This window comes from Gallus gallus, chromosome 8 (genome assembly GCF_016699485.2).
Source record: "Gallus gallus isolate bGalGal1 chromosome 8, bGalGal1.mat.broiler.GRCg7b, whole genome shotgun sequence".
NCBI lineage: Eukaryota > Metazoa > Chordata > Aves > Galliformes > Phasianidae > Gallus > Gallus gallus.
In genome coordinates, this window is record NC_052539.1 from 6,984,866 (window position 1) to 7,002,339 (window position 17,474).

General features: G+C 46.5%; 1 protein-coding gene across 8 annotated transcripts in view; it reads left to right on the forward strand.

Moving 5' to 3' along the window:
- The window catches only part of RFWD2 (ring finger and WD repeat domain 2), a 128,177-nt gene extending 113,205 nt beyond the window's left edge, over positions 1-14,972 (forward strand). For 6 of the 8 annotated variants that reach the window (XR_005861883.2, XR_003076415.3, XR_005861885.2 and 3 more), the window contains 2 exons: positions 11,896-11,940; positions 13,858-14,972. Coding sequence is in view for 2 of the 8 variants with exons in the window: in XM_015290523.4 (XP_015146009.1) it covers positions 11,896-11,940; positions 13,858-13,875 (63 nt within the window). In the remaining 6 variants the exon portion in view is untranslated. The remainder of the gene's footprint in view (positions 1-11,895; positions 11,941-13,857) is intronic. The other 2 variants (XR_003076417.3, XR_005861884.2) reach the window with 1 other exon arrangement.
- The last annotated feature ends 2,502 nt before the right edge of the window (positions 14,973-17,474 follow it).

Below are 17,474 nucleotides of genomic sequence, written 5' to 3' on the forward strand. Positions count from 1 at the left end.
TGCACTGCCTTGTCTGCATTGCAGGAGGCTTCAGGTATGTAGCACTGCACTTGGTCTGTTTATACCATTAGCTATATTGAATGTTGAAGGAGAGCAGCAGGTTGTGAATTGTTTCAAGATTAATGGAAACTGCTGTTTTACTTTAATTAAACTTGTATTCATTAAATCAAAGTCCTCTTCCTCAAATAGGTGTATGTTATAAATAGCATTAGCATAGGGATAATTTCATGAAGCTCGTATGCATGCTAACATTAACATTTTCTCTGCGAGAAACGGTTTGTTCCTTTTTTCTCACCAGGTTCTGGTGATTTCATTTGTGGCACACCAAAGCCATACCATGTTCTAGGGTGCTTCACAGGGCTTTGGCCTTGTGCCTTTCCCTGAGATCTCCCCTAGCTTTTTCTGACACACCTCTTCCCACTCTGCCAAAAACTGTTATGTTCAAACACTTGTGTTCAGAGTTGCATCTTGGTTTATGTATTTTCTCCTGCTTTAATAGGGAAAAAAGGCCGTGTGTATATATTTTTATATTTCCTATAGTGGTTAGACAGCTACAAGTCGATCTGTCTTACAGGCAGGTACCCCTCCCTCTTGGTACCCCCTACCACCATGCTGCTGCAGCCCTTTGAATGGAAGCAACCTATGGGGGTCAGATGCTTTTGTTCTCCTGTTGTGTCTCACTTCCCTGACCCTTGCTTGTAGCTCTGCTTGTCACACAGATGCCTAAACCTCCATCTTCTCTTCATGCAGTGTTAGCTAGAGGTATGGTATCTTAGGTATGCTCTCATTTTGGGCCTGCAGACAGCATCTTCTGTGTTGACAATTAGACCCTTGGTTTTGTTCCAGTTGCTGTTAAAAACCCCACTCCTGGCTTAAGGAGAAGTGAAGGCTCTGTGTTTCAGTGCAGCCATGAAAAAATTATATCTCTTCGTTCAGTTAGTCAGTGTGTTTCACAGGTGTCAGAGCAGTTGGGTCCTTACGCAGTATTATTCCAAGACCCATCAACAAAATGATGAGGATCTTAATGTACGTTCTGAGCCTTCAAAGTTGTCTTGGATGTGGAGAGAGATGCTGAAGTGTGTGTTTTGAGTCACCGCTGCCCCTAAACCTCCACGTAGCAGAAGTCAGGTGTTACAGATTGCATTCTTCAATCAGCAAGAAGCTTGGAGTTTTCCAGTGCCCCGTCTCCCCACCTGGCACTGCCACCAGCACAGCGTAGCAGCACACTGCTGCCACACAGACTGTGCAGTAGCTGTCATAGCTCCTGTGCTGTTGCTGTAGCATCAGGGTTTGGGGGTTGGGATTTCACTTCAAAAGGGACGTTATTACAGTTAAAGCTTGCAAATTAACTGTCAGAATGTGGTTGTCTTAATGTGAGCTTTTTTTTTCCCGTCCGCATCAGGCGAAGGTGGAGGTGACTTTCATTAGCACAGTGCAAAGAAGCTATGATCGGTACGAGACCCAATTTGCTGAGTATTGTCCAAACAGACAGCAAGTGACAGCCTATTGCCCCTGAAGGTTTGACAGGCAAGCCGTCCAAAATGAATGGTGGCAGAGTATGAATCTGTTATCAGTTTTAAATAAATTGATTTCCTCAGTCCATCAGCCATTCCGTGAGATTTTGCCAAAATGTTCCCCTCTTGCTGACCCAGCCAGCCTGACTCAGCGTGGATCTCTTCATCATTCCTGACATCTTTTAGTGTTAACCCGTTCTCCTGCGTTGATTGCCACCATCCATGTCTGTAATGCATTAATTGTTCTTCTGCTTTTGCTTTGAGGGGATACCTTGGAGGAGTGGTCAGAGTGCATGGGAAGCAGCAGGAACTGGTGTAGGTCTGTGTCCTACAAAGCAAGTGCCCTGCATACCAAGTGTGCATGGGTGTGAGCTATGGGATAGGAAGGGCCATGACGTGTTCTTCAGAACCCACAGGCAGAGAGCATGTTGGGTGCAGTGCATTCAGCCTCACCTGGCAGACTGTTGTGGGTTAGTGTGCTCGACAGCAGTGATTTGTACCCCTACGCTGTTTGGGAGAGAAATGCAGATGGAACAGCTTTCTCATCAGCAAATAAGTAAATACCACAGCTCAGAAAAGGAATGCTTATTAAGAGAGCTAAATCTCAATGGTATTACTCCCTGCTTTTTGTCTTCAGTTCCTCGTTGTGAACATCAGGATTAACCTGGGGCAAATCCAGCGGGTGTGTTGCCTCTGTTTCCCCACGTGTCAAAGTAGGATAATAGTTAGCTGCCTCGCCAGGACATTTGTTACACTTAATTAATGTTGTAATATGCCTTTGGTTCCTCTGATAAAACGTGCTGTGTGAATGCTAAGTTGTTTTTACTGATTGGATTGTTAATTAAATGTGCGCATATAAATGATTTATTGGTGTTAGAAAAACTAAGCCTTAATAATTTAAAGTGTTAACATCGAGGGAGTTGGGTCAGTTTTGAGACTGTATCATCCACCTATGCAGAGGTTTAGACCTGGTACTGAAAATTTAGGGGGTGGTACTGGAAGAGAGGGGAAGCAGGAGCTTGACCGGCTGTTGGCTTTTTTAGTGGTATCTCTTCATGGGGGCTGATTTAACAGCAGGACCCAAGCTCTAATGCTGCCTGGTGCAGAGATGCCATCAGCGGTGCACTGAGCTTCAGAGAGCAGGGAACATGACGTGTCGTCCTGGCCCAACTTGGAAACCATTTGTCAGCATGAAGAGAGTGCTTCAGTTTGGCACAGCAGATGACATGCAAAACTGGCTTCTGTGAAGCAGGGGAAGACAAAACACAAAAGAAAGTATATCTGGGGGAATGTGTGTCTGCCAGGCTGCTGACACGGATCACTGCCTGCTGAACACTCCTGGCCTAGCAACAGTTATTTTCCCCACCGGGTAGCATGGAGTCTCAGTCTCTAGTCACAAGGCTTCTGCCTCCATATATTCTTCTCTTTTTTCCTGTCTGGGCAGATGTTTGAGGTGAAAGTGGGAACGAGCTGCAGCTGCAAGCCAAAGCAGGGACCAGAGGAACAGATATGTTGTCAGAGTGCACTAATGAGTTCAGGGACCTAAAAAGGTGGAGAACTGAGAAGATGCATGGGAGTAGATACAGTTGGTCAAAGAATGGGTTACGGGGACTGGAGGGGAGGGTTAGCTGGCATCCATTCCCTTTCGGAACCCAAGCAAGATGTTAGTGCTGGTGTGGGAGGTAAGATAGCACGTTGGAGGCAAAAAGGTTGGAAAGGAAGGGAGGCAGGATTTACAAAGCTGGTGTCAAACAGTCACCTGAAGCTTTAAAAAAAAGAGCACGGAATGGAGGGGTGTGGTGAGAGATCCCATGCTAGGGAGAATGGTCTCAGATACAAAGCTTCCTGAGGCTATGGACAGATGGTCTGGGAGAGATCAAAGTGCTCTTGCACAGACAGGTGTGTGAAGATTTGAAAGAGGAAACTGAGCAGCCGAGGAGTGCTGGATTTAGTGCTGCTGGAAGAGAAAGCCTTGGTTTGGTGAAAATGAGAAGAGAACGTAAGAGAGATGGGAGAGCATGGGAGTGTGAAAGAAAGAGGCATACAAGAGCTAACTGAACGCAAAGAAATGATTAAACAAATTGGAGGTCGTCCTTAACAGAAGGTCAAGGAGTGTGTTGTAAATGGTGGAGGACCAAGAAGCTGGGAAACAAGAGATGGCTTTAGCATCTCCCAGAGGTTCCCATCAGCACCTGTTCCCCCCACTCTCTGGCCCAGAGCAGCAGTTGGAAGCAGGGCTCTTTGCTATGCACCAGAACCCTTCAGCACCCACGGTAGGCTGCATTTATGGGGTGAGCTGCTTGTGCAATTTCAGGATAGCTTGGTCTGAAAAGGCTTTTCACGTTCTACTGACTTCTATTTACAGCCTTTGATCCCCGATGGCTTGCTGTTGGTCTGCATAAGATGAAAATCTAAACTACCGGATTTAGATTACATTTCTGAGTACTCTTACACAGACTTTGTGGCAATTTCTGGGATCACACATTTTGTTTCTGATTAAATGAGCATTTGGGAGAGAAACATAACAGCGACAGCAATAGTAAGTGCTAGCACCCTGGGGCTTCCTTTTGCCACACACAGCTCTGATGGGCAGGGCAGCATGACCTTGGTTGGGAAGAGATTAAATTCATCACCTCCAGCATGAGGTAATGACTGAGCACAACAAACAGGAGGAGGGAGGGAAGGAAGAAAATGTATGGGCAGCAAGAATGCAGTTCTTGGACAATGCAGTTGTGAAGCGATGCTGCGTTGCAATATGCAGAATTGCCAAATGAATGTTTGGGAGCTTTAGAACTAACAGAATTGATGCTAAAAGCTGTTTTCACTAAACTAATGCCTAACCACTTCCTGTAGTTTTACAATATTGATGCTAATGTGTTGCATGTTTATGTATATATTTTTTGTAGGCTTATTGCAAGCTGTATTTATGTACTGCTGATGCTTTGTTCAAGGCCTTGAGCTGTTTGTTTATGGCAAGTGTCTGAAATCCCAGGATATAGGATGATAGAAACAAGCAGCTTTAGAGACTGCCACACATAACGGGCACCAGCGCTCAGCAGTCCCACACACAGGATGAAAAGAGTTGCCCTTTGGGAAGAATGAGGGCTGTCTGGGTGTGTTTGTTAATACCAACATAATTTGCTTTTAACGTATGTCTGTCTACCTTGCCTGTTGGAGAATGTGCAACAGCTGTTAGAGCCGTGTTGTTCAGTCTGCATTAGATGCAAAGTAATAAGGTTCTGACAAGTTATTCTCGTGTTGAATTCTAAATAAATTGGGTGCTCATCAAAAATGGTTTTGTTCCAAAGCACCTAAGTGATAGAGGCGGTTACCCATAACCAGAATCAGCTGCTCCTGGGGTGGGCTTTGCTGGCTGGCTCTTGCCCTTGCACAGCTTGCTTTGCCCTCTTCAATCATCCTCATTGGCCTCCTTTTCCATCTTGAATTCAGAAGATGGTGTAGGAAGGAGCAGATTGGTGCCTGTCTGCATTCTGCTCCATACACGTGTGCCTGTTTTCTTTGAGCCTAGTCTTTGGTTGCTGTGTTGATCTTGTTTTCTTGTGAGCTACATGCTGAAAAGAAAGGTCACTCTATGAAAAAGTGATTTCTCACTTGGCTGAGAGATGGCTTACTATTTATTTGAGTATGTCATTGGAGCAAGTCTTGGACTGCTTGCCTCTGAGCACCCGTGGGCTGTGAATGCAGAGACCTGTGTATATGATAGCGAATGAGCCTCCAGTTACACAGTTTCTTCTTGTGCTGAGTTCTGTCTGAATAAAAGTAGAAAAATACATTAAGTGTAAAATCCACAAATCAGAAGACCGCTTCTTCAGGGAGGCTTTTGTAGGGCTGGGAAGAGGGATGTATTCATGTACTGGGAGTTGTGGTTGGAAGATGCCCGTTGTGGATGTGTCAGGAAACTTTTAATAAAAGTGTCCATGGTAAAGAGGTTAAAGGATGGGATGGCAGAAAAATGAGAGCAGGGATTCAACAAGATGCTGACTTTCTACCTGTGCACATTTCCCAGTGAGGCTAGATTCATCTTGTGCAGAAGCTGCAAGCTCTGCATGAGGCAGAAGGATGAAAACTAATTTGTTTGAAAGCTTTTTCTCCTTTATAGAGTACCTGCAAATTCCTACGTGAGAGGAAAGCGCATACGTGATTGTGGGCAACCCTTTCTAAAGAAAGCAGCTGAAGGAGTGTTGTCATCTGTAAATCTCTAGGTTAATGCATTAAGAAAATACCTTTATGATGCTGTGCAGATGTGGTTGTGTAGCATTTATAAACCTAGAGGGGAGAAAAATTGTGTCTGCAGCTGGAGCTAGAAAGAGGCACAGATGAGACCTTTTTAGATTGAGTTGTTGCATTTTTTTCCCCCCCCAGATAAGCCTAAGGAGGCTTTATCTCCGTGTACAAAGGAATTACCTTCAGAACGAGATAAAAATACAGTTTCTAAGGATTAAAACCTCTGTTTAGGCACGTGTTCTGTTCCAGGTTTAAAAGCTGGAGAGTCAGACGGTGCTGCTGCTGAAATGCGATGGTGTGACATCATTTGTATGGAAGACCTCTTTCTTTAAAAAGCTGCTCAGTTTAAAGAATGAATTAATTTCTGCTCAGGCCTAGCGTTCCCAGAGTAGATAGCATTCAGTTAAATTTGTTCCGAAGGGATTAGTGGTAGGCAAGCACAATGGCACGTGAAGTGGGCTCTGGAACATGGAGAGATAACAGGTTGGACAGTGCTGCTAACCACTGCACCGTGCAGCTGTTCATCGATAACGATTGTAGTGCAACAATGGAGAACAGAGAATTCCACATGCAAAGTACTGCCCTGCTGGGGAGAGATGTAATTTATTGCTTGGACTTCTTAGCATTTGATTTTGTACGCTGGAGGTTCATCTTGTTCTGCGGGTTAGAATTTGTAATTTTCTTTCAAAAACAAAAGCAGACTTGAGTCATGCAACAAGAAAATAGCTGGATCTCAGGGGATTTAGAGTGAAAAGCCATTATAATCTGCTAATTACAAGGTGAAGAGCAGTCAAGCATTGGTGTTTTGTTGGGGAACCACTTTCACGCATCTTGATACATGAAAAAGCTTCATGCATGGTGTCAGTGTGAGAGCTTTCCATGGAATATGTCTTGAGTAATAGCCATCTCCTGTAAGGACCAAGTGGCTTTGCTGTTAAAAAATGGCTTTCTGTGCAAGCTGCGCTAGATTTAGTCCAACTGTGCACTTTAATTCTGCCTATAAATAACATAAAACAATGGCCATTTGAGCACAAGCTTTCTCAGCCAGTATATCTTGCTATTGTATCAACAGCTTTTCTTAATTAGGGCTCTAGCTCCTTTGAATACGTGTTTGGGGTTGAGCTGCTTGAAAGAGAATTGCTGACAAACCAGGCTTTTGTTAGCAAAAACGTCTGCTGGGGCGGGAAGGTGAGAAGTTGTTAATTTAAAATAAGTTCTTTAAGAATCCTAACTGTGAATCTATAGAAGAAATCTAGCTGAAAATGCAGAAAACTCACACTTACCTCAATGACTGTGGGGCTGGAAGTTTTGAAGGGAGTGTGGTTTATTTATGCAGAAGGGTAGGGATAGGAGAGGTATGAGTTCATCTTCTGTAATTATTTATAAGACAGTGAAAGTCCCAAATAAGGTTTTGAGTCTGTTGTGTGAACACGTGCACGTATAATTTGGAGAAACATCTTGCTCCACCATCAGTACATTAATCTTCCTAACAAGCAATTTCTTCAGCCCGTTGCATTCTTGCTGCTATTTGTAGAAGGCAGGGGAGAGTGCAAAAGTAGGAAGCAAGTCCACGTTGTCTCATTTCTCCATTAAGCAGACTTCTTCCTCAGCGCAGTCCTTGTGGGAGGCACTTGGCCAAGTTGGTTTGAAGCTTGGTTGTGTCTGGTTAATGGCACTGAGGAGTGCTTCTGCATCTTTTATGTGTTTGCATACACAGTTAAAGCAATGCCTGTTAGCTACCCAGTGCATTTAGCAGCCGTTCAAGCACTCTGACTCTGGTCTGGCTGGACCAGCAATCACAAAACTATTTCATTTGCAAACTGTAGAAGTGTAGGTTATGTGCATACACAAGTGCTCCGATTCATACTGGAGGGACAGAGATGTTTCAAGTGTGCATCTGTGCTCTTCTGCTCCTGTAGATGATGCTTCAGCTTTTCCTTCAGGGAAGGTTGCCTCAGAGAGTGGGAACATCTGAATTGAAGGATTGGTGCATGTGGGTTAGCAGTGGGTGAGTGGTCTCGCAAAGAAGATAAAGGAAAAAAAGATAAGTGATTTGAGTTCATCTTGCCTGTACCAAAGTCTTTTGAGACAGGCCCTCTATTTTGTATTAGGAGGGGAGGACCGTAAGCCACTTGCCTGTGATTTCACAGGAGCCCACTGATGAGGAATGCACTACATCTTGAGGCTGAGGCTGCAGGAGAGGGTGCAGCGGGGTCTTCCTGCTCACCTCTTGGTTAACAAGGGGGGCAGGCAGAGATGGGTTGTGCAATTGTACCGTTGAGCTGTATGCTTGAGTACCAATGTGTGCCCATCCAAGAAGCTGTGCCCGCATTGTGGTTCTAACAACTATCCATCTGGGGTGACTTTCATCCAATTACCCCCACTGATGTTTTCTTGCACAGAGCTGCAGCCCTTACTTCCTATCACACTGGAGCAGCTCTGACAATTTTCAGGGCTTCAGTTGTTCAGCTGAGTTACCTCAAGCTTCAGGAAACTTCCAGAGCAATTTTGATTCTCTGACTGCTCTTGCATGAATACCAGCAGCCAGCCAGGCTTGCCTTCCCCTCCCTCCCCTGTACAAATTGCCTCCCCAGGGCCATCCTAACACAGGGCTCATCTAGGAGGGAAGGAAATCAGTGCTTCAAAACCCAGCTGTCACCAGGTGAATAACTCCTTTGAATGATGAATGTAGCAGGTATCTCATCTACTCAGGAAGGTCCCAGATTTGATTTTGTTTTTCTTTCCCGTCAAGAATGTGCTGTAGCAATTTCTTCTTTTGGTGCAATCAGTGAAAGTCCCGTCAAACCCCAAGGGTGAGTGCTTTGAAGTTGCTGGGGGTGAGTGAGTCACGTTCTTCCAGTGCCAGCTCCAGGTGATGGGGATGCCAGGTTCAGGTCAGAGGTGCTTCTGTCTGGGCCACCTTTGCTCTCATTACAAATTCATTTTGCACAGTGCCTATCCCTGTGTAGATGCACATCCAGTCTTTAGGAAGGAAGGGATTGGTGGACTTGAGCCCTTCCCACAACATCAAGCAACTGTCTTTCAGACTTCCCACAGTAATGTCAGGGCACCTGAGGGAAAAGACAGCATGAAAGAAAGGCTGTTCTTGAGTAGTTTCAGCACAGAACAAGACTTCAGCCCTGGAGCATCTGTGGACCTGCACCCTGTGTTCATCTTGATGCAAATCTTGAGGTGCACCTACATTTGCCAATTAATCTTCTTTAAATCTGTGCATAACTCCAAGTGCACAGTTCTGACGATCCCCAGAGCCGTGCTCTTTCCTATTGATTTAACAGGACCAAAAATCCTCAACAATCTCTTGTCAGTTCTTTGGCTGTCCCTGGCTTGTTGAAATGCTGTGTTATCTCATGGCAGGGGACCGATGCACGCTGCATCACATCTCCGCCCATCACCCCTTATCTGCCCTGATGTGCATGGGAGAGGTTGCCACGTTTCATCAGGGTGCAGCAATGCTTGCCGGATGGAAAAATGCTGTTGTTTGCCAGGCAGTAAAACCTTTGCTTGATTTTTATCATGTTTGTTCTCTTTTTTTGTTGTTGTTTTCCCCTTCAATCTTCTTTTAGCAAAGGCAGCTGGCACCTACAGCTCCCGCTGCAAGAAAGACTGCAGCTGCTCACCACCCACAGCAGGACCCAGTGGGGTGCATGTGTGTAGCAGAGTCATTTCAAAACTTGGTTACTCCGGGCCATAAGCATTCAGTCATGGTGGGTCTTCCACTTCCCCCTCCTTTGGGATCTTTGGGCTCACGCAGACAATAAATTAGAGAGGGATCATGGGCCAGCCTTCCAACCATCCTGCCATGTATGGTTACAGAGTGATCGAGTAGAATGTGCAAAGCCAGCAGTGGGAGCCTGTTTGTTCATGCCTGAATGCTCACAGTGGTGCCATAGGTCTCACAGCTTAGGTGGTCGTGGTAGTTGTCCTTTGAGGTAACTCTGTTCTACCCACCCGAGCAAACAGATTGGCTGTATGTGTGTGTAGCTGCTGGGAGGTATAAACTGACAGGGCTCGTGCTGCTACCTAAGCAGCTGCACGACTTGCTTAGGTTTTTGATGCCTTGCATGTATTGCTTGTTTCGCGGGCAGCACAGAAGGAAGAGCGTTGTTCCTCCAGAGGATTAAAGAGTTCCCTTGCTGTGTTCCCAGAGAGGCAATGTTGGAGTGCCTAACACACGAGTCCCTGTTTGCTCAATGACAGATTTGGTGCTAATTTTGCCGCTGTCTGCTCTCATTTGTGTGTTGTGGTTGCGGATGAAAGCGGCGGAGCAGCGATTAGCTCAAGCCCTGCTGAAGAAACGGTGGCTTCTGAAGAACTAGAGAGTGAGAGTATATTACCCTCTGGCGTTTTTATTTTATTTAGCAAGGTAAAACTGTTCATTGAACCAGAGTTCATTTACAGTGGTACCCCAGCAGACTGCAGCCACGGGATGAATTACCAATCACTCGCAGTGCAAACAGGAATCATTCAGGCCCCAGACCATCTGTACCCAGGAGTTCACTCTTTGGCACTGTTGAGTGGATTGGTACCCGTGCCTCTCCCCCAAAATCCTATCAGGCATCCCAGAGCGATCCACTCCCTGTTCTGGTCACCAAATCACACTTAGATCTGCATCCTTCCTGGTGTTTTTGGATTGTAGTTGTTAACCAGAAGCTGGGGAGCTCACAGGATTAGACTCTGCTAGCCTCCAAATTAATGGAAATTGGAGTATATGTTTCCTTTGAGGGTGTATTTTCTTCTCGGGAGCTTTGACATTGGAGGATCATTGCTGAGATAATACCAGGAGTAGTAACTAATCCCCTAATGGATAGAACTGGGGGTGAACAATTCTATTTCTAACAATTAGCCCAGTGGGCCACCGGAAGGCTGCTCTTGCCTGATCAGTGGGCTTACACATCAAATGGAATTTCTCTTCCTTTGCTTCGGAGCTGCTGGCTGTGCGGGCTCCCAGAGCTCCATCCATCCAGCATGCAGCCCCACTCATCGCCCTGTGCTCCAGGCAGTGATGTGCCTGCTGCATGGACACCTCCAGCCCACTGAATGCCAGCAGGTCTGTTCCAGTCACCGGCTTCATTAAACATGCTGTAATTATCCCATCACTTAACGCATGCAACTTTGCCTGAGAATGGATAGCAGCAGCAAGAGAAATTGAAAGATGCTGGAGGAAAGAGATCAGCTATTGTTAGACAAAACAGTTTGTGGCAGGTGGTTTGGCAGCATATAGTGCTGCTGCATGGCTGGAAAAGGACATGCAGGACACCAGGTAGGGGAGAGGTTACTTCCAGTGCTGCTGCCATCGCTGTGGTGCTCAGTTTTTTTCATGTTTCTTGGTGCTGTGTCGTTCATTTGGGATTTCCCTGCCCTCCCTGATTCTGGCTGGGAGGGTGTGTTTGCACCACTGGTAGCATCAGGCATTCAGGCAGCAGAGCAGAGGTCCTCCTGTCTGTGGCTGGCACACAGTGTCTGCCTGAGGTTGCCTGGTGCTGTGGCAGGTGTTAATTTGCAGACAACCAGCATATCTCCTAAGAAAATTCCACTGGTTCACAGGAGGGAAGCAGGTGCTGTCTTTCTGAGTCATGACAAAACCGAAGCCCTTTTTTCCTTCCCTTCCAAATGTGGTGTGTTTACTCTTGCTTTCTGCCAGCAGGGTAAGACAAAGCTACTCTTTTCCCTCTTTGTTTTCTTGGTTGGAAACCCCTTGGCTGAGCTGGAGAGCTTTTGTCACATTGATGAGTTGGTTTAGTTAGGTAAGGCACCAGAGACCTTTGTCCATATGCTGCCAAAAGATGAAATGATTGTTATTATTTGCCCACTTCACACGGGGGCTGTGAGGATTAATTCATGTTTGTAAATTGCTTTTGAGATTTAAAGCTGCGTACGAGCACTAGGGATTATTGCTTTCTAACTCTTTAAGGTAATGTAACTTTTATGAAGACTTTCAGCCTCGAAAGCATCCTGGAAGTGGGAAGGGTTAAGTTCCTTTTGCACTTAGATATCCTTACAGTGTTTAAGGTAAAAAGCAACTACTTCACAGCTGTTTCTTCAAAAAAAGAAAAAAAGAAAAGGAAAAAATGGAAAAGCAATGGCAAATGGTGACAGTGCCTCTTCTTTTTTCCAGGAGTCCAACGTGCTAATTGCTGCTAACAGTCAGGGTACAATTAAGGTAAGTTATTCTGGGCATCTTCTCTTTAAGCTCTCAAATCTGTTGTTAGTAAAGAGCGAGGCCGCAAACATGGTACAGCCAGGAGAAGCCATCAGAGGAGGTCATCCCAGCCATGGAAGTAGGCAGTTTAAATGATGCATTTGCCTCTGGCACATGGAGGAGTAAGCACACAGCAAAGGCAGGAGCAGGGTGCAGAAAGCTGCTGGTGCTGCCCTGCACCCACTGCTCCTTGGCTCTCGACAGTGCAGAAGGGAAACCAGCCTGCATCAGGAGAGCTTGATGCTCTGCAGTGATGTGCTGCTTAAATTAAACACAGGCCTGGCACTGGGTGTTATGTATGCAATATTTTTCCTGACTGATAATAGGTGCCACGTCTCAGTTGCCACAGCAGCCGCTGCGTTTCCACATTGGTTCGAAAGCAGCTGCGTGGCATTGCTTTGAATGGAGAGGTTTTAAATTAGTGCTGTCTGGCACAAACATCTCCACGCGCTCGTGTTGATTTTTGTGACAGCAGAGGAGGCTCTGCATTTGCTCGCTGGCATTAGCCAGACCCCATCTTCTGGCTGGTGCAGCAGAGCTGAAAGCTGAGCTCCTGATGTGCAGCCAGCTAGAGCAGTGCTTGAAATGAGCAGGGCTGCTCCCTCGCATTGCTTACTCCGAGCATGTGGACTGACTTTAACAGACAGCAGCTGCCAATATAGAGTTTTACGAAAGCAACAGCCTTCCCCGTGCACAGAGAGGCTAATGTTTTGCCAGGCTTTCAGTGCTTGAATAAAAGTCTTTCCAGAATATCTGTTCAATATATTTCTGTCCACACGATGTCAAATGACGTGCGGAAGACTTTGTCCCACTTTGTGTCTCTATCAAGCGCATAGCCAAGCAGAAGTATTGCCCAAACCCAGGTGCTGCTACTCTGGAGAGCCTCAGGACCGGCATTGTCCTGGATTGAACCCAGCAGCGTTCACCTCCACCGTGCTTTTGAGGCTTGGTGTTCATGCTGCAGGCTCGTAGCCCAGAGCTCTGACGCTTTCCGTGGCTGCTGATAAAGGAATTTACTTGCTGTCTGCAGAGTTCCATGCTGTGTTGTCACCCTTGTGAATCTGAGCTTCCTCCTCCCGGTTCTCCCTTGTGCCATCATGTGACAGCAGATTTCTGGAGCCAGACCAGATCCGATGGTCTGAACGAACCTGGAAAAATCACTGAAAAAGCAGAAATAAGTCCCGAGTCATCTGTGTTTGTGTGACTAGGTTTATATTTTTCCACCTTTTTAGGCCACTATTGGCCTAAAACTCACTGTTACTGCAGTGTGTGATGCTGTGGCCTTTCATTTGTAGGTGATTTATTTGGCAGACTTTGGAATTGGTTGCTCGCTACTTTGGTCACTTCCTTCCTAGTTAAATGGGCAGAGCATACAGATGCTTCTGATACCTTTAAGTGAATCCAGCAGCAACAACAGGAGTGGTTTTGCTCATGCACTTTGCTTGTTAATGAGAGAAGGTGGAGGGAGAAATGTGTAAACAGCCAAGGTTATTTGGATTCTGATATTTCTATTTGAGCTTGTTAGCAGACAGTGGGGAAGGTGCGACAGTCTGGCAGTGCCCAGGAAAGGGCAGGATTTGCAGTTATGCTGTGAACCCATCCCTCTCCACCATGCCAGTCCGTGCCCATGGGCTTACAGCCCTCAGCTGTCCTCAGTAAAACCACCATGGGTTGTTACACGCTGTACAAATCAGTCAGCAGGTGACAGCCCTCATAGCGCTCATCTCATTTGTTTGATATTATTGCATGCTGGTGAATAAAGGGTAAGAGGTGGAGACAAGAAGGGTCAGACCTGTCCTAGTGATCTATATGCTGATGTAGGAGATAATGAGTGTCATAAATTCCTATTCTGTACTTCTTGTCTTCCCTATTAATCAGGTACTGGAGCTGGTATGAAGGCTTTTCTCAAGGCTTGAGGTACTTGGTCCTGCTGATACGCTGCAGTGTTCATCTGGGATCTTCAGTGGGACAAGAAACCGAAACCACCTTGATGTTCCTCCCCAAAACCACCATGTTTGTTTGTTTGTTTTCCCATGTATGGACTTCCAAGGACATTTTTGAGACGCTGGGAACACCGGTGAACTGTCTGCCATCAACATTAACTCCACAGACTTTGCTGCTGCTGGTGGTGGTATGGTTGTCTAATTTTTATGATAGGAAAACAAATTCTTTTAAATAAAAACAAAAAGGAATAATAAAATTTATTGAGCCACAAGCTGAAGCGGGAAGATTCTCTCTTGTTGCATATGGGAACAGATTTACTGGGGAAGGGAGCTTACCGGACCACACAGGGCTATCCTCAGTTGCACATCTCCACTCATCTTTATCTGGACCGTTCCTTCATCCCTGTTGGCATAAAGTCTCTAAGCCTTACCTGGACGTGCAAGCAATTCGCTTTCAGATATGGTTGAGTTGTTCCTTTGATTTTATTTTTTAGATGCATTAAATGTTGAGAAATGTCACCCAGGTTGACACCGCTGGAGACTAAAGTCCGTTGGTTACCCAGAAGAGAAGGGCAGCTTCCCCTTCTTCTTCCCTTTATGCCCCTGCTCTGGCCCTAAGGGGCTGCTCCAAAGGAGAGGAGTAAGTCAGCCTTTCACCCACGTGAACCCGGTCCTCTGCTGCCTGCCACCAACTGTGCAGAAGTGACGTGAGCTGCAGCTGCCTGGGACCTGGACTGTCCTCACTGAAACGTCGTGGAGAGGTGACCTCATTGACACTGAGCTGACTGCCTTTGACTATATCAGCTAGAGGAGAAAGTATCTTGATCCAGTTACCAAAGCCCTGCACCACTCGTCTCCCGTGTGGTCCGCTGACGTTTGCCCCTCTGCAAACCACCAATGGAAGCTGAGCGTTGTGAATGCTGTAATAAGAGAGGGGATGGAGTTGGTTTGTAATGTGTTTCAGAGCCATGATATAAGTAGCCTTATTTTTAATGGTCATACATACACTTAATTGTACATATGGAGGGGGAATAAACCATGATGCTAAGAGCTGTTGTTGCTTTGTTGTCAGAAGAGCAGGGGGAGGAAGGAGGTGCAGATGGTCCCCAGGAGCAGTAGTCACACGGAGCTGCCAGCACTTGTTAAGCCTGGAAGTGGAATGGGTGGGTGTAGCAGCTTTTTCTCATTGCACGTAGTGAAGGTGCAATGCACACAGCGATACCTGTAGGCAGCATTTCAATTCACAAGCAGAGCTCCTTGGAGTTCATTCATTCTCCCTTGTGTCTCCAAGGCTTGGGGTTGCTGCGCGGGGTTTATTGCGCTGTGCATGAGCACAGCAAGGTCTTGCTGCAGGCCTGGGCCGCCAGTCATGCAGCTGTGCCTGCTGTGTGTGAAAGGTGGTAAATGCCTGCAACTGATGTTTTACATAGTTTTACATCAGAGCTGAGGACGGATCCTGTTCTGACCCAATGCTTGTTGTTTCCAGCTGGGCTGCAGCAGGCAGGTGTGCTGTAGCTCTCAGCTAGGAGGGAGTAGGATGCAAATCCTTGCTGGCTTCTGGAGAGCTGCGTCCAGTTAGGAGGAAGCTGTGGGTGCTCAGCTCCAAGAGCTATACAGGCAGCACCCAATGTGCACTGGGTTTCTTTGCGACTGCTGACGTGCCAGGATAGTGAGAGCAAGGAGAGCAGGGAGAGAGAAGAACAGAGCATGAGATCATATTGGCTTGCTGCAGGGCTGCGGGTCTCAGCCATGTGAGTCACCAGGGTCGCTGTGACAGAAGGAATCGAGATGGGTTCCTTCGGCCTCCTGCCGAGCAGTCCATCTCCATTTTCACTCTGTTTTCAGGGGAGGCTGGTGGGTGCCTGTGCCTGAGATCTGCCACCCTCCCTGCCTTGGATGCTGGCTTTCCCTCAGCCTGTCTCGTTTATCGGTGCCTACTGATTTGTTTTGCAAGCTGCTGCTGTTGTGTCTGGTGTTGTGACAGGGGCCCTCGGGCACATCTCTTGTCCCCCTGCTCTGTGCCACAAGCAGCCACTTGGCATCCACCTTCGTTCCTCCTCTGCTCCCTACTTGAATGTCCTCTGCACTTTAAATTGAAATGGCTCTGATGAAGATGAGACGTTGAAAACAGAAGGGAAAAAAAAAAACAGCTATTTTGAATGCTGTAAGGTTACTCCTTGAATTAAGCAGTGAAAACAGTTTAACATTAGCCTCCTTTATTTTCTAGGTTTTCATTCCGCTTCAATCAAGATAAAATGCAAATTCAGAGTCTGGCCCTAATTAGAAACACAGCAGCTCATAAACACGGGTTGATGGCATTTTTTGTCTTTGTCTTTTTGTCACAAGTGATATGCTCCTTATTTTAATCCCCTTAATTTTCTTTCCTTCAGGTAACTCTCTGCTGTTGACGTGTATTAAGTTGCATATAATTACTATAATCTTTTAACGGCGTTTGGTTGAGTTTCTTTTGAATTAGTTGTCTTCCCGTGTCCTCTGTATGAGCAGCTCGCTATCCAAAAGCCATTGGTTTGCTGTGTTTGCCAGGAGAAGTGAGGATCTTGCAGATGATCCACGTGGAAGGAGCAGGTCCAATTGACAGAGGCTGTGGAAGAGACAGTGGTTTTCCCTTTCCAAACAACTCTTGCACAGACCTGCGGAAGCTCTCATCTACTGTTTAGAGAAGAAGCCATCCCAAGGCAGGCTGGTTAATGGCTGGTGAGTTCCCAATTCACACACTTGGTGTACTGATGCCACGCTATGTTCCTTCACCAACCTGCTAGCCTTCAACAGCCTCCTTTCCATCCTCAACCCATGGCCCCAGTGAGGTTTTCAGCCTTTTTTAGTGCCGGGGAGTAATCAAATTCAGGAGACACTTTTGGAAGTCTCTGCTCCACCCCCTGCTCAGAGCTTCAAAGCTGGGTAGGGCTGCTCCAGGGCTTGGAGATGCTCAAAAGCTCAACCGAGCAAGGACAGAGATTCTTAAGCCTCTCTGGGAAACTTGTTCCAGTGCTTAACTCTCATTGTGGAAATTAATTGCAGTTGGTAGGCGCGTGCAGTCCTTACTCGCAATTTCTTGCTTTGGAAGACCAAAGTGACAAAGCCTGTGGCTGGTAGCTGCCCCTCAGCAGCTTTTGCCTCCAGTGCTTGTGTCCCTGGCAGAGGTGTTGGGTGGGGAAGGGTTTTTCTGCGAGAAAGGGAATTTGAAATCCCACACAGCAAGCCAGCCTCTTTAATTAATCCTAAAGCATTTAATAGAAGAGTGGGAGGAACGCGCTTCAGTGCTGAAAAGAAGTTCATTGCTGGAGGGAATCGAAAGTGATGGTCAAGGGGAAATTTAAATTAATATCAATATGTCAGGGCTCTTCAGCGGCAAGTGCAGGCAGGCTGCTAATGCCAGCGTTCAACTCGCATGCTGGATCCTTGTTTGTTTAATTTGGTCTAACTGCAGAGGGTTGCAAAGACACCAGCAGATAATTGGAAAGGCAAAGCCAATCCTTCCTTGCTCACAGGTCGTCTTTCCTTTCTCCTTGTTGGAGGAGGCCAGAGGGCAGC